Source organism: Anthonomus grandis, chromosome 8 (assembly GCF_022605725.1).
Source record: "Anthonomus grandis grandis chromosome 8, icAntGran1.3, whole genome shotgun sequence".
NCBI lineage: Eukaryota > Metazoa > Arthropoda > Insecta > Coleoptera > Curculionidae > Anthonomus > Anthonomus grandis.
The window spans coordinates 17,181,862-17,196,987 of record NC_065553.1 but is presented as its reverse complement, the minus strand read 5'-3'; the positions used below and the strand labels follow the sequence as shown (position 1 = coordinate 17,196,987).

Below are 15,126 nucleotides of genomic sequence, written 5' to 3'. Positions count from 1 at the left end.
ATTTCAGTTAATCACCGCCTTCAATAAAACATTTTGTACGGACCAGAGCGTAGAGAACAATTTACCACAAAATAGTCAATAATTTTCCTTTAAGTGACACCGTCCCGTCGCTTCATAAATATTCAAAAGCGTTTAAATACGGAGCGGCACCATATATGGAAAATTTCTTTATATCTTTACTAGCTCGAAATCTTTGTGTGGGTTGCTTAAGATTAAATGAATTTTTTAGGCATAATTAGCACCTTTAAAATTAGAAAACAAGGACCTAACTAATGTGTTTTTTTTATTTCAGAAAAGAAACTGTGACCTTTTATAGTAACTAGGGCACACGTGGATCTGCTTTGGGGCAAATGAGAAAAAATGAATAAAGCCGTCGCAACGACTGTTTTTTGTATCATCCCTCTTTTGTTTTGTGCCAGCCATGCTGTGGATACCTGTAAGTATTACAGTAAAAAAAATATTTGTTTTCCTAGGTAATGTAATTTAATTTTGAGAGAAAATAATTTTCATATGACTACTAGTTTCCCGTAATATTTCACCGCACACAAAAATATAATTCTCAAATTTAAACAAAAATTACGTCTTTCAACAAAGTTTCATTAAAAAAAAAAAAAAAACTCGACCACACACGGCCTCAAAAACTTTTAATTACGGCATGTTTAAAACTCAAACACGGTGCAAAAAAAATCGGTAAACGAGCAAAAGTTTTTGAAATAAAACGTGCCCCCGGTCTATATAAAATGCTCTCCGGGAACAAAAAAAAAAAACACGGTGGAAAAGCGAGAACGCGGAACACAAAGTTCAGAGATGTTAATGAAGCCACAGTTTCTGGGGGGGTTATATTTTACAAATCCCCCGGGTATTTTGGGGGGACGTTAAAGATACCCGGTTTTCGGCACAGCTGGAATGGTCGGAATGGCGGAATCAATTTTTCTTTTGCCCGCAAATATAGGTGTCTTAAGGAGAGGATATTTGTTATATTTTAAAAGGTACGTAGAAGTTAAAATGAAAAATAAGGGAGGATTTAGGCCATTATTTATTTTTTTAAATATATCAGAGCTTTAAAGGCTTGCGCAAATAAAGAAAGTGTAGTAGAAAAAGAAATTAATATATGGGTTTTTATGTATATTTGTTTAAGTCATGATATAAGTAAAAATATACCGTATACATTTAAGTTATGCATTTGAGTCAATAATAAATTTACTCTTAATGTATAGCGCATGTTTAAAATCTTATCGTAATAAAACGTCAAGCTCTCGGCATAGTTTTACTCAAAGTAGGTTTAGTTTAGTTCTAGCCTTTCTTGTTTTATTACTTTTAAGAGTTAATTTTAAATTTAGAAAAATCCTTATTAGGTAAAAGTTTTAATAAAATGCTTAATTGTTTTTCCTTAAAGTCCATTTCATTTGTTTTATCATGAAGGTTGTAGTTAATTTTTGGTGTTCGATTTAGAATCTTAATCACATAGGATATACAACAAATTTTATACCTTTAAATTCAGTTTTTTGTTTAATTTACTTTGAAAAAATATAAGAGTAATTATTCAAATTCTTATAGATGAATTTTAAATTTTATATGGAATAATGTTTATAATATTAATAGTCTCAAAATATTCTTTCTATACCTGGGCTAAAAGCTTTATACGTGGAAATATCATTCATTATAAAAAAAATTAAAGAAATGTAAAAGTAATAATGATGTGAACGAATAAATAAATGACTAAATCAAGTCTTAATAAGTAGTTTCTAATCAATTTATTTTAGAGGAAAGACGTACCTAACCCGTTTAAGTTATGCAATTCAAAGATTACATATATTTTCTTTTAAGGCATTGATGATTGTAACCTTTGTGTAAATACTTTTTTTTTGAGGCCTGCCAAATTTTACTTTGGTTTTTTGTATGTTTTTTTCTACGTAATTTGTCTTATTAACTATCATTTAATAATCAATTATCACTTTATAATGGTTCTTAATACGATAGTTCGGCCTAAATGAGATAAATGAGATAATTTTTTTTTGTTTAAAAATAAGAAAAGATTTTTTAAGAAAGTAATTTTATAGGAAAATTATTTAAAAAATTACATTTTAAACAAAAAAAATTAACATTAAATTATTTAAAATAATTAGGCAAATACGACTTATAAAATAGAAGGCAAACTAGTGAGCCAAAAGTAATTTTGCAGAATAGTAGGATAAGACTCAGGAGTATATAAGAGAACGAAATCTATTTTTCTGCTTTTTTATCGACGTTTTGACCATTTATATTATCATCTTCAGGATGCTTCGAATTTATATTTAGCTTATGTAAATGAACCTTTTACACAAATTAAATGTAACTAAAAACCCCTGAGTATGCTGTATTTTACAATGCTTATATAACTTTTTTTAGAATTAAATACGCCAATGTAAATATAAAATCAGACTTGGTAGAGTATTAATAATAATTTATGAAATATTTCTTATATTCTTTCAAAATTTCTATTAAAATAAAATATAAATAATGAAAAATATAGGGTAACAAAAAATGGCAAAAGTCCTTATTTTATTATAAAGCATGGAGTCTAAGGACGTAATATTTAAAAATAATATAGCATATAACTTAGACATTTAAAGAAAAAGATACCTAAGCCATTTCTGAGCCATTTAAGTTATGCATTTAGCATACTAAACACTACAGAAATTGTTTAAGTAGTTTTTTCAAAAAACAGAAATCTCAATATAATAAAAGTAAAATATAAAATGACTAAAAAAGCTTCACAAAATATGCTAACTAAATAATGATGCTAATGATCTTAACAATAATAAAAAAGTGACAAATTTTTCTTTACTAAAGTTATTAGTAAATTTTATTAAAACGCTTAAAATCCATTTGCCTAAACAGTTTGTAGTGTCATGTACTTTAATTAATAATAATCTAAATGAAAACAGAAAATGCATGGCTATCTTCCTCGACTTCTCAAAAGCCTCTAACACTGTTCGTCACGTTCGATTAATTAAATCTTTAAAGCAGTATGGTGTGAAGCCTAGTGCTTGAGAATTTTGAGAGTTATAGAAGTAATTAGAAACAATATGTCAAAGGTAACCATCGAATAAGTCACTAAATATTAACATGGGTATTCCACAGAGACCAACATAATAATTCACTACGACACAACATTGATCCTTTCAGGCACTTCATGAAATGAGATCAGAAGGAAGGTAACAAATGAGACAGATGTGGTAAAACAATGACTGGATCTAACTAAATTGTCATTTATTGTTACAGAATCCAATTTGGTTCATTTCATTATAACAAATGCAAACAGGTTACATTTTGACTTGATAAGCCAAGTAATTAATCTTGAAATTAAAGCTATGTCAAATGTAAGACATTTTGGATTTGTAATTGACAAGAATTGTAAAATCTGAGATGGACAGAATATGTTAATAAGAAAAATTCAGAAAAGACTCATTCGTAAATTCTTTATTTTTCGTGATTTTTTGAATAAAAAATTACATCATAACATGGGTGCAGCCTATAAATCTAATTTAAAAATAATTAAAAACTAAATTTCCAAAATAGTTCTATAGAAGAACCAGACTATGTGCTAATAATAAACTGGATAATAAAGAAATTAACGATATATCATTTCTGTATATAAAATAAACATCCTTATTTACCTCTAAGGGCAAAAGTATTCACGCATTTATAAAAGACAACCACAACACAAGACAAATATCTAATAACTTTCTTAATTAAAATTATTCGGGCAAGTTACCTTTAATTTGTTAAGTATGTAGCTCTGAAGCTTTTTAACTTAGAACCAAATATGATAAGATCATTAAATAACTTAAAATTATTTAATAAAAATTCTAGAACATATATATTAACACTCATAAGAATTCCTTTGTTAAGATACTTTTTTAAAAATTATCTCTTTTAAAAAATATTGTTTTAGTTAGTCTTGGATACGTCTGTTTAAAATATTATGCCTGCTCAAGTGTAAATACTGGTAGACAAGGTTTCTAAGTACTCCAAAAATATTTTTTTGACTTATATGAATTTTAAATTAACATTTTTCTGTAAACATGTATATTTTTTAAATAAACTTTGATTTTCAATTCTAAATTACTTTTATTCAAAAGGTTTTAAAGATTAAGTATATAACTTGTTCAATTTAAATATTTTCTATTTTTAAAATTTTAATATATTTACTTTAAAAAATATTATTACAGACTAGCACACTTAACTAAGACATTTAACGAAAAAGATACATTAGCCATTTAAGTTATGCATTTAACATAATTAAGAATAGTAGTTTTCCAATTTTTAAATATATATTAAGGTAAACAATTAGGGCAATTTAAATTTGGACTTTCAAAATTTCTTCAAATTTTAATTTTCTTTACAGCTCAATGTATTGCACCCCTTGGCATGGAAAATGGCCTTATCAAAGACGAAGACATAACGGCAAGTTCCTCCTTTGACCACGGCAATGTCGGACCACATCATGGCAGGTAATATTTTAAAACCGTCAGATAAAAACTGCGACATCAAGAAAAATCATTTTATTAAAAGAACCGTAACTCTTTCAAGTGATAAAGCTATTTTGGCAATGCCGAGCATCGTGGAAAAATCTATCAAAGCTCTAAAGTTACTGGGGAAAATTTATGACTTAGTAGATTATTTTTCTCTTTTATTTTAAGAAAGTTTGTCTTAGCAGACGAAGATTATTGGGGGATATAAAAAGGTGTCATATTTAGATTCTAGATAATATAAATCAGTTTTTATTATGTCATTTACAAAGAACATATATATCGTACATTAATCCTTATAATTTTGTTTTTATTTTAGAATACGAAGTGAAATAAATGGTGGTGCTTGGTGTCCACATACCCAAGCAACTCCTGATTCCAAAGAATGGATCGAAATAGACTTACATTCTGTGCATATGATTATGGCTACTGAAACCCAAGGAAGATTCGGTAATGGGCAAGGGGTTGAGTATGCTGAAGCCTATATGCTGGAATATTTCAGGTAATAATTAACGAATAAGTTTTTCTTGTAAATTCATAAATGAATATTTCATTTTAGACCTCGTCTTAACAAGTGGATCCGCTATCGAACTAAAACCAATGGAGAACTTTTAAAAGGGAACATAAACACTTATATAGAGCACAAAACCATTCTGGATCCCCCAATTTGGGCCAGCAAAATCCGCTTTATACCTTACAGCTCTCATAAGAGAACTGTGTGTATGCGAGTGGAAGTATATGGCTGTAAATGGTCAGATGGAATAGTAAGTTATTCCATGCCCCAAGGAGATAAAAAAGGAGGAAGCTGGGAGTTTTATGATTTCACTTATGATGGTCATTGGGATGGAGAGCGTTTAAAATATGGTAGGATTCCTGACAAGAGTAACAAAGGTCAAGAAGCTTAATAATATTTATTGTCCTATTATAGGTTTGGGGCAGCTCACAGATGGTGAGGTGGGCCCAGATGACTTTAAAATGTCCTTCCACGAAGACAACACTCAAGGTTGGATAGGTTGGCGGAATGACACTCCAAACAGAAACAACAAACCAATTGAAATCACTTTTGAGTTTGATACGATCCGAGAGTTTACTGCTGTTCACATTTATACCAATAACCAATTTACTAAGGACGTGCAAGTGTTTAAAGAAGCCAAAGTCTTCTTCAGTATCGGTGGTAAACGTTATAAGGGAGAACCCATCACTTACGAGACTTTCGAAGACTGTATTATTGAAACACCCAGAAACGTGTCTATAAAACTTCACCATCGCGTCGGTCGCTTCGTCAAACTTCAATTGCACTTCGCAGCGCGTTGGATTTTATTAAGTGAAATAAGTTTTGAGTCTTCACCAGTTTCGGGAAACTTTACCGAGGAGGAAGAACTTCCTGAATCGAACACTCCTAGTGATCAATCAGCGAACGTCTTAAGTGATAACAAAAATGTGATAAGTGCGGTAAATAGTTCGGGAAGTATCGGCCAGTATTTGGGTATGGTGGTTGGATTTTTTACGGTAGTAGTGCTTTTAATGGTGGCGATAGTGGCATATGTTTTGATACAGCAAAGGAGGTATAAAAGTTCACCGAGACCTAGCCAGATTCCTGATAAAGCTGCTTTGTATAGGACTCCTTCTTTAGGTAAGTTTTCTTTTTATTATACCTATTATATGCAATTTTTCTTACTGCATAGTCACAAGTGTAATTTCAGAATTCATAACTTATAAAAGTTATTACAGTACCATTAAATAAACCCATGCATATGGTTCACCTTTGTTTTCATAACTCATAATGCATAAGCATGATGGATACCTTGACAAGTTTGTCAAATCTCAACTTTCATGCATTAAATTATAAAAAAAAAAACGAAACTGCATAGGTGCCATTCACTGTACGGCCATACGAGCAGATTACAAGGTTTATTGATTTTTTTTGGGACATATAGTACACGTATAATTAGTTATGAGTCATGCAATAAAGAAAATTGTATAAACCCGGCATTACTTACTTAATCTGGTGGAGAATATTCATTAGTAGGTCCTTCTAGCTTTTTTTTTGCAATTATGATACAAAATATGAAATCTTTTCCCATATGTATCAAGGGAGCTTCGTTGCTCTAAAAAATAGAACCTTGCAGTTTTCACAAAGTAGTTTCACTTTTTTATTAAAATCTTAGGGTCGTAAATATAAGGGAAGTAGTTTATTTTATTGCTGAAATATACAAGGTATTTCAGAACTATAGAATCGATCTTCTAGGGGTTATTCAGTGCAATAGTAGAAAATATTTGAGTATAGGGACCCATATCCGGAAAAGTGTCACTATGGCCTTAAGACGCGTTAAAATTTAGAACAAAAATTACCTAAATACAAATACAAATACAAATCGTTTATTTGTCAAAATAAGAAAAAAAAAGAATACATTTTATCAAAAAAAGCATGACAAAAAGGATAGTTCATCAATTATAAAAAAAAACGCTTCACATGATCCTTATATTAAGGAAAGCATATGTGAACTATCCTATACATGTACATACATATATACTATACATATACAGTAATGGGAATTAATGCAATACATTTTTGCCTTTTGTATATGATATCATCACCATTATTGTTCAAAATGTCTTCTTCCAATCTAAATACACCGATTTAAACGTCGCACATGACTTTGGGGGATTTGACTAAAAAATTGATACTCATTTTGAATGTTTTCAAATGCTGCTAGAATTCGTCAAATAAAATCTTTTTCTATTTTTATTGAAGTTTTGTAGGCGAAACTGTACATTTCCTCACAGCAAAAAATCTAGCAACGTTAAATCAGGTGACTCTAGCAATCCAACGGTGCCCAATCCGCTAAGCCAAATCCTTACGTACTTGACCGAAAATGATTACCAATGCCTGCCCATATAATGACAGATCAGCGTTTCTGATGTTGAAAATCATCAGGCATAAAATTTTTAAATACTGACATTGACATTTTGAACAATTGTTGTGATGATATCAGATAAAAAAAAGTAAAAATTAAATGTATTAACTCCTATTTAAGCAATTTATCGACTTCCTAAATTATAATGTCTTAGGGCCGTAGTGACACTTTTTCGGACTTGGTCTCTATAGTCAAATGCTTTCTACTGTTACATTAAATAACCCCTAGAAGTTTGATCCCGTACTTCTGAAGCATCCTGTAGAGTAACAATCTAAATTTTAAAATTTAATGGTAAAATCTCATTTGTATCCCTGTATAAGTTGGACAAAAGTAATAAGATATTTCTACAGAAAGCTTACTTGGCTGGTGACCGTTAGTTAAAACATTAACTAATAAGTATGCCTTACACATCGAAATATAAGCTCCTTATTACGTTGATAACTAATAGATGATAATATTGCACGCGTTCTAAATAAGTAATTTTAAAAGCAATAATAAGAAAAGCAAGACCCGTACATTTGTATAACTTCCTATTATAATCTCTGTATTTTCTTTGTAGGCCATTTGACCACCACCTCCTCCTCTGACTATGCTGACTACGCTGTACCTCTTCAAAGACCCCAACAACCACCCCGCACTCCTCCAGATCCGCAGTTATTCTTTCCTAAACCACCCTCCAATCCTCCCACGGAGTATTACGCAGCTACGGACGTATGTAAACCACACTTTACTCCACCACCTCCACCCCTTAGTACACCACCACCAGTGAGACTGCAGAGGCAACCTCGATACGTATCTGCCGGAAAAGCTTATGTTGGACCATAAGCTGGATTCTTTGGTTTTGGTTATTTTCTGTGATATATATTTTATAAAGGTAAGGATAACATTCAGTATACTTTAAGTTATTAAATGCAAAATGGGAGCTTAAAATAATTTTAAATATTTATATGTTTTATGGCATAACCTATATGGGTATAACGCTCACTTTCCTTTTTTTAATTTTCTAGCGTGTCTTCTACAAATTATTATTACATGGTGAAATGTGAGTAGTTTTATCGTATAATGCTTATCATACCCCTCTATATAAACCACGTACGTAATGTCGCCGCGTTGAAATTCCTCCGAGACCATAATTCAAAACGCCCTTTCATGATCCCCGCATAAAAGAATTTAAAAAGGCCTGCTTAAGTGTCCATTATCGTCGTGGCAAAGGCACAATGGTGTGGCTTCTAAGAAAATCTGTGTACCAGCATAATTTCAATTAACAAAATCTGTTTTAAATTACGGCAGCTTTAAAACACCGATAAGAACGAAAATAGACGGGCGGCTCGGTATACACAACAGTAGTTTTGTGTTGTACCGGAACAAATTTTTCTCAGCCAGAGAAGGACTTCTTGTTGCGTTTTATTACGTTTTTCATTTTAGTAACAGGCATGTAAGTGTTTCCTGTGAATTTGAGATTAAAATAATGTTTTACCAGATAGGTTGTAAATTTACATAAAGATGGAAACATAGTTAGGATAATATATAAATTGAAGGAAAATAGCGGAAAATTGACAGTTATTATTTTAAAAGATAAATACTTCATTTATGTTTTGGGTTTGTTGGCTTAGCAACTGTTTTACAACAGACAAGTTGTAAAATATCTTGCAAGATCTTGCAGTAAAATAAATAAAGTGTTCGTACTATTATCGAATTAAAACGAATAAAGTCCTCATTTATTCAGTAATTTTTATAGAAGCAGAATTAGCAAAAAATTTTTTCTAGTTTTTTTTGCTCACTTGTAGATGATGACATATTTAAAACAGCAATGGTCATTTTTAACAGTTTTTATCTCGTTCTCGTTTTGTAGTAACGACGCTGGAAATATGCTCTATTAAATTACTAGCTTAGAAGTAATAAACTGCTTATTTAGCCAGTGATATAAAACAGTGGGCACCCGTGAAAAAAGAAAAAAAAAACAAGTTTTTAGTACCGATTTAAAAAAAATTAATTTAGAAATAGATTATAGTGGCTTTGATTTCTTAGTTTCCTGGAGATATTATATATTTTATTATTGTTGTGACTTTTAAGGTTTCTTGTTTTTAGGTGCTTATTATCGAACTGGTAAAGAAATGTTTTTTTTTTTAAATTAGAGCAATGCGTAATTATTCTGAAAATGTGATTTTAGTCATTCAATGTCCCAAAACCAGTACAATTTTTTTTATTATTCAACCAATTTGAACATAATAAAATATTTATTAAACCACCATGACCAAATTATTTTCTCAGTAAGGAGTTTAATAATTCTTTTATCCAGAAGCACTTTAAAATTGTCTAATTTCCCTTCTTCTTAAAATAAATATTTAATAATAATAATAATAATAAATATTTTATTTAACCAGTAATTTCTTATTATTCTCGACAAAAAGCCAAAGAAAAAATTTATATTTTCCCTTTGCGATTTGAAAACTATAAAATAATTTTTGTAAAATTAATTTGTTGCATACAACAAGCAAGAACAATGGTCAATTCCACTTTATGTAAATTTGTTTGAGGTGCAGATGGACCCTAAGACAGTTCCGTCACCCCCTCTTTTTTTCTACAATTCTTTCAGAATTTATTAAATGTAAAAAGGTTAACATGCAATCCGGCATGCGATTAATATTTAAGAAAGTTTTCATATAATTTAATGTAAATTAAAGTAGTTATTTAATAATTTTGTATTGTCTCATTTAGTACAATTTAAGAACATAACAATACTGCTAATAATTTTTAATTTTTAAGGTTCATTCTTAAGTAAAAATGATCTTAATACATTAAAGGGTTAAAAATGATAAAAAAATTATATTATTATTAAAAGTAATAGTAATAAAAGTTTTAGTCATAGTACCTATAATTTTCTACTAATGATATCTAAAAATTATTTAATCCCGTTACCCATACCTTTTCGGTTTTCCTATTATTATTAAATTATTTAAATATTTATTTTACTTGAGATTTTAAAGATCAATCGACTTCAAACTAATAAACAATATTTTTATATAGGCTCAAATAGAAAAATAATTATCTTATCTTATATAAATTATTTTAATAGTTCATTGTCCTGAATGTAAATTAAAAAGTTATCTTAAAATGTGATACTAAGGTTATGACAATATTTCCAATGATTTATGGAATGAAAGCATTAAAAAAGTATCTCTTTTAGGCTTGAAACCAATAAAACATGAAAATGTCTCATTCTAAAACAAATTGCTTTAAAAAAACGTTTTTTTTTTGTGATTTTTAAGAGAATAAGAAACATATCTTAGATGCGATTTAAAATAATGAACTAATATTTTATCTTAAGCTGTATGACATTTATCTTAGATATAACGGTGAATTCCTTTTACCTCTTTAAAATGAAAAACTTATTTTAGCACTTATTTTGTAACAATTCTATAAGCATATCTTTTACAGAAAGAATTAAAAGATCCTAAACTTAATCCTTTAAGTCAATAAACTTTGGAAAACAAAAAATTTAATCATTTTGCAGTGATTTTAAAGGTATCACGACAATACCTTCGATATTTTTTTAGCATTATAAACCATTGTCTCTTTTAGCATTTATAAGATAAGCAACTTTTAATGTAAGGATCGTTTTCCCAAATAATTTTTATTTTAAATGACATAATATAATGTTCTTTAATAGCCGTATTTTTCAGAATACAGAAGTAACTTCTTGAAGAGGATTTTTCAGATAATCTCTGTTGTTCCAAAAACAAATGCTTTCTGCACTTCTGTACAAAGGCTAGGGACGTACTTGAACTTCTATCAAATGTTTATTTGTATTTTTATAGGTTAGGCCATTTTTTGATATATTTAGTGGTTTAATTTCTACGATCAGCATTTTTCACGTGTTTGAGCTTCGTCAGCAATCTGTGTGTATTTTTTCCTTTAGGATTATGGTAAGATTGTCATGGAGAATAGCGAAGTCAGTTACTGCATTTTTTAAAAATTTTGTCTTAATGATAATTACGTCTGGTCTCTTAAGCACTTCTCAATCTGTCTTTCAATAAGCATAGTAGTGTAATTTTGGTTTTAAGGTTTTTTTACGGCACTTTTTGGCTTGTATTTATGCTTTTTATCCATGCCTATTCAAAACAAAAATTGGTTGATAGGGCTCGACAAACACTTATTAGGCATATGCCAAATTAGTTCCAGGGTCTTACTTATAGGTAATTATGGTGCTTCAGAGAGGGTCTAATTTCAGAAAAACATACTAGGGCATTTTTTAGAGAAGAAGTCGTAACGGAGTGTTAATCAACATCAATTTAAACCTCACTATACAGATTTTCACCCCTCTAGTGTACAGGGTGTTCAAATAAAATAGTAATTAGTTTAATAAAAATCGTTAATTAGAGCTATTTGTCAGGCCACCTTGCATTAGGTATCGTTGATTTGTTTGTTTAAAACCCTTTTTGTTTGACAAATAAATTCTAAATCTGGCAATTATGTCGCAAAATGTAAAAGACAATACAATATTACAATACTACCTAGTTATACTTTAAATCAAAAAAATAGAAATCATAAAATTGGTAGGAGACGACAATTATAGTTTCCGAGAAACAGACCGCAAATAAATTTAATCGGTGACATCTTGAAGCATAAATCAATCACAAGACGTTGCTAAAATTGATAGACATTTTGATTAACATGGAATAATTGCCACTGCAAACCAACCTCTTCCTTAACATCGTTGACTAAGAAGGGATAAAGAAATTGTTAATTTCTCTAGAGATAACTCAAGATCAAGTCTAAGAGATGCTGTACAAAATCTAAATGCTTTAAGTCCAAGGTTGAAATAAAATTGTATAAAACCTTTCAAACAAAAGTACTTGCATATTCTGGAAGAAGGGGATTCAAATGCAAGATTAGATTAGATGCCATAGCTGTACTTGATGATGGGTACAGCTAAGATGTTGATGGCTGTAACCCTATTTTTAGCGCTCAGCTCTGTGTTCTTCATACGTTGTGGATTCTTCTGATGTATTGTTTGCTTAGTTTTTTCTTCATTGTCTTATCCTATACTTCATCTTATTTTTCTGCTCCCAAATACTTGTATTTATTTTGTAATCAACTTGCCAAATCAAAATTACAATTTTGCATAAAGTAAAGTATAAAAATGAAACTTATAAGCAATAAGGATCGATTTTAAAACTTCGCAAATCAAAAGCCTTCAAATTTTATTATCAACAAAAAAATTAAATAAATTTTCTTTAAACCTTATTGCCCCAACTAGCTCAAACTTAATAGGCTTGCAACAAAAGTGTCTTTCTTAAATTAAAAAAAAAAAATCACATACAAGTACTTTCCTGCATCCGACAGAAGACCCATAAAGACCTTTAAGTTTCTTAAGACCATAAATCAAAAAGTCTGCTATGAACCTCTTCAAGACATTCCCTTGTAATCTAAAAATACTTTTAGAGCGTACTTTATTGGGCTAATTTTACACTGAGCGCCTTGTTTTCAGATAGGAAATTACCGCGAGTCGAAACTTTTTTTCTTTAATTTATTGCCTTGATTACTGATAGTGACGTGCGCTTTATAGGTTCAAATGATTGACGTGTAAACAACATCAGTAGGAAATGACGAAAACATTCAGACTTTATATTTGAAATGTTTAGTATTAACCTAGTTTGTTGGATTTTTTAAGTTTTTGTATTTAAATGTCCTTTTTATTTGTTTCAGCTACTATTTGTCGCATTGGACTATTCTTAAGAAGGCTGACTAACCTACCAAATACTGTTTTTTTACACTTTCATGTACTTCTTAGTAATAAATTTCATATTGCAGCGCTTTAGCTATATCTTTATTTATAGAAAATTCTGTTGTTGCTTAAAGTAAGTTGTAGATAAATATGGTATAAAAAAAACTAAATTTTCTCCTAAGACTTTGAATAATCCTTTATAATTTTATTTTCTATAAAAACTTTCGACGCTGCCTCATCTAAATGTCGCTTAAAAAAATTATATAAGACAATCTTAAATGTAGCAAAAGCATAACGAATATAAATTGAAATGGCAATGAAATTATATGTGGTATTTAGGAATATTTGTAGTATTATTAATATTAAGTCTTTTGTAATTTATATATAGCTTATAGACACATACATAGATAGAATCTCATTGGGTGACTTATAAAAGCTTATAAAAAAATAATTCTTTTTTCATGTTAGATTTGTATATGACAAAATTTTTCCTAGTATCCCTGATACAGCACTTCGGAATTAACAGTTTCTATGTACGACGTCATTTAGAAATAACATGTATAATTGTAAATAACGATGTTATTGACTTATGACCAATACTGTATGATAAATATTGCCGATTAGCATTTAATAAAGCAAATGTGTGTTATTTAATTATTTTTTTGTATACATAAAACTTTCCAGATTATTTTATTTTTCAAATAGATAATGTAGTAGCAGATATCCTATTTGACAAGTATAACAATAAGTGAATAAGACTTTTCTTTTTGAATTGTACATATCGATATTACATGGTAAATAATATGTGAATATAAATTATTAAATATAATAAATTATAGTAAAAATTATTGTGTTGTTTTATTTCTTATTCTTTATTGGTGTGGATATTTTATCATCTAGTGAAGGGAAGTTTAAAGGTACGTAGTAAAGCTCAGCTATTTAGAATTAAATTAGATTAAATAGGGTGAATCTTTGAGTCGTTTTTTAGTTATTAAAATATAATATTATTATAGAATCCTAACTTTTTAAATATTTTATCAAGATTTTAAAATATTTTTAAAAGAAGTACAATTGTACTATTTTTTTAAATATCTTGTATTTTTGAAATGTAGCCATAAGTATCATTGTATTTACTATGCGAAAGAGGTTAGATTTGGTACTCGAAATATATGTATTTTATTAACGCTTTAAGGTAAATTCCACTAACTTTACTAAGAGTCAATAAAATACGATAAATAATAGAAAAAAATTACCTTAGCATCAAAAAAAAACAAAAAGAAAAAAATTTAAATTCTGTAAATATTATTTGCTAAATTAAAAATTAATTTAATTTTTCTATTTTACGAAAAGAACACAAATTTATGTTTTTATTTTTAATTATTGTATTTTATTTAAGTTATTTATTATTAATTCAGATTGAGCAGAAACGGGCTTATCAAAATTAATATAATACTAAGGAAATGGCAGTCGTAGCTATTTAAGTTATGCCTTAAAAATCTTTATAAATTGCAATAACTGTACAGCTTTTTTTGTCATTTTATGATTTTTTTTTTTAATAGAAATTTTAAATGAGAAAACATTTTAATTTTGTAGTTTAATAGAGCATCCATTGAAACTCTTTAAATTAGCTGCAATTTTCTTGTTAAAATAAAAAATATAGTTATTTTTCAAAAATTAAAGGATAAAAAGATGCTGACCTTTTAGAATCTACAACAATACAGATTTTTTTTTTAATATTTTAATCCTTATGTATATCTGACAATAATTGATTAATTTAGAAGTTACAATATAAAAACTAATTTTTTTACACTTAATTGTAATAAAGCTCGTTTCAAAATTTTTTTAAATGAAAATCTGCTTGTTTTGTGTCACTTTGTATATTTAATTTTGGTATCGCAACAAAATTCAAGCACGTACTTCTTGAATAAATTTAAATAAGTTTCTATTTTTGGTTAAAAAAAAATAT

The 15,126-nt window shown here is 28.8% G+C and overlaps 1 protein-coding gene across 1 annotated transcript in view; it reads left to right on the top strand.

The window, feature by feature from the left end:
• Positions 1 to 13,863, top strand: part of LOC126739773 (discoidin domain-containing receptor 2-like) — a 32,682-nt gene extending 18,819 nt beyond the window's left edge. The window contains exons 2-8 of the mRNA XM_050445583.1: positions 293 to 436; positions 4,391 to 4,496; positions 4,834 to 5,016; positions 5,074 to 5,378; positions 5,443 to 6,147; positions 7,992 to 8,306; positions 13,142 to 13,863. Of these exons, the coding sequence (XP_050301540.1) occupies positions 361 to 436; positions 4,391 to 4,496; positions 4,834 to 5,016; positions 5,074 to 5,378; positions 5,443 to 6,147; positions 7,992 to 8,257 (1,641 nt within the window). The 5' untranslated portion in view covers positions 293 to 360 and the 3' untranslated portion in view covers positions 8,258 to 8,306; positions 13,142 to 13,863. The remainder of the gene's footprint in view (positions 1 to 292; positions 437 to 4,390; positions 4,497 to 4,833; positions 5,017 to 5,073; positions 5,379 to 5,442; positions 6,148 to 7,991; positions 8,307 to 13,141) is intronic.
• Positions 13,864 to 15,126: the final 1,263 nt, after the last annotated feature.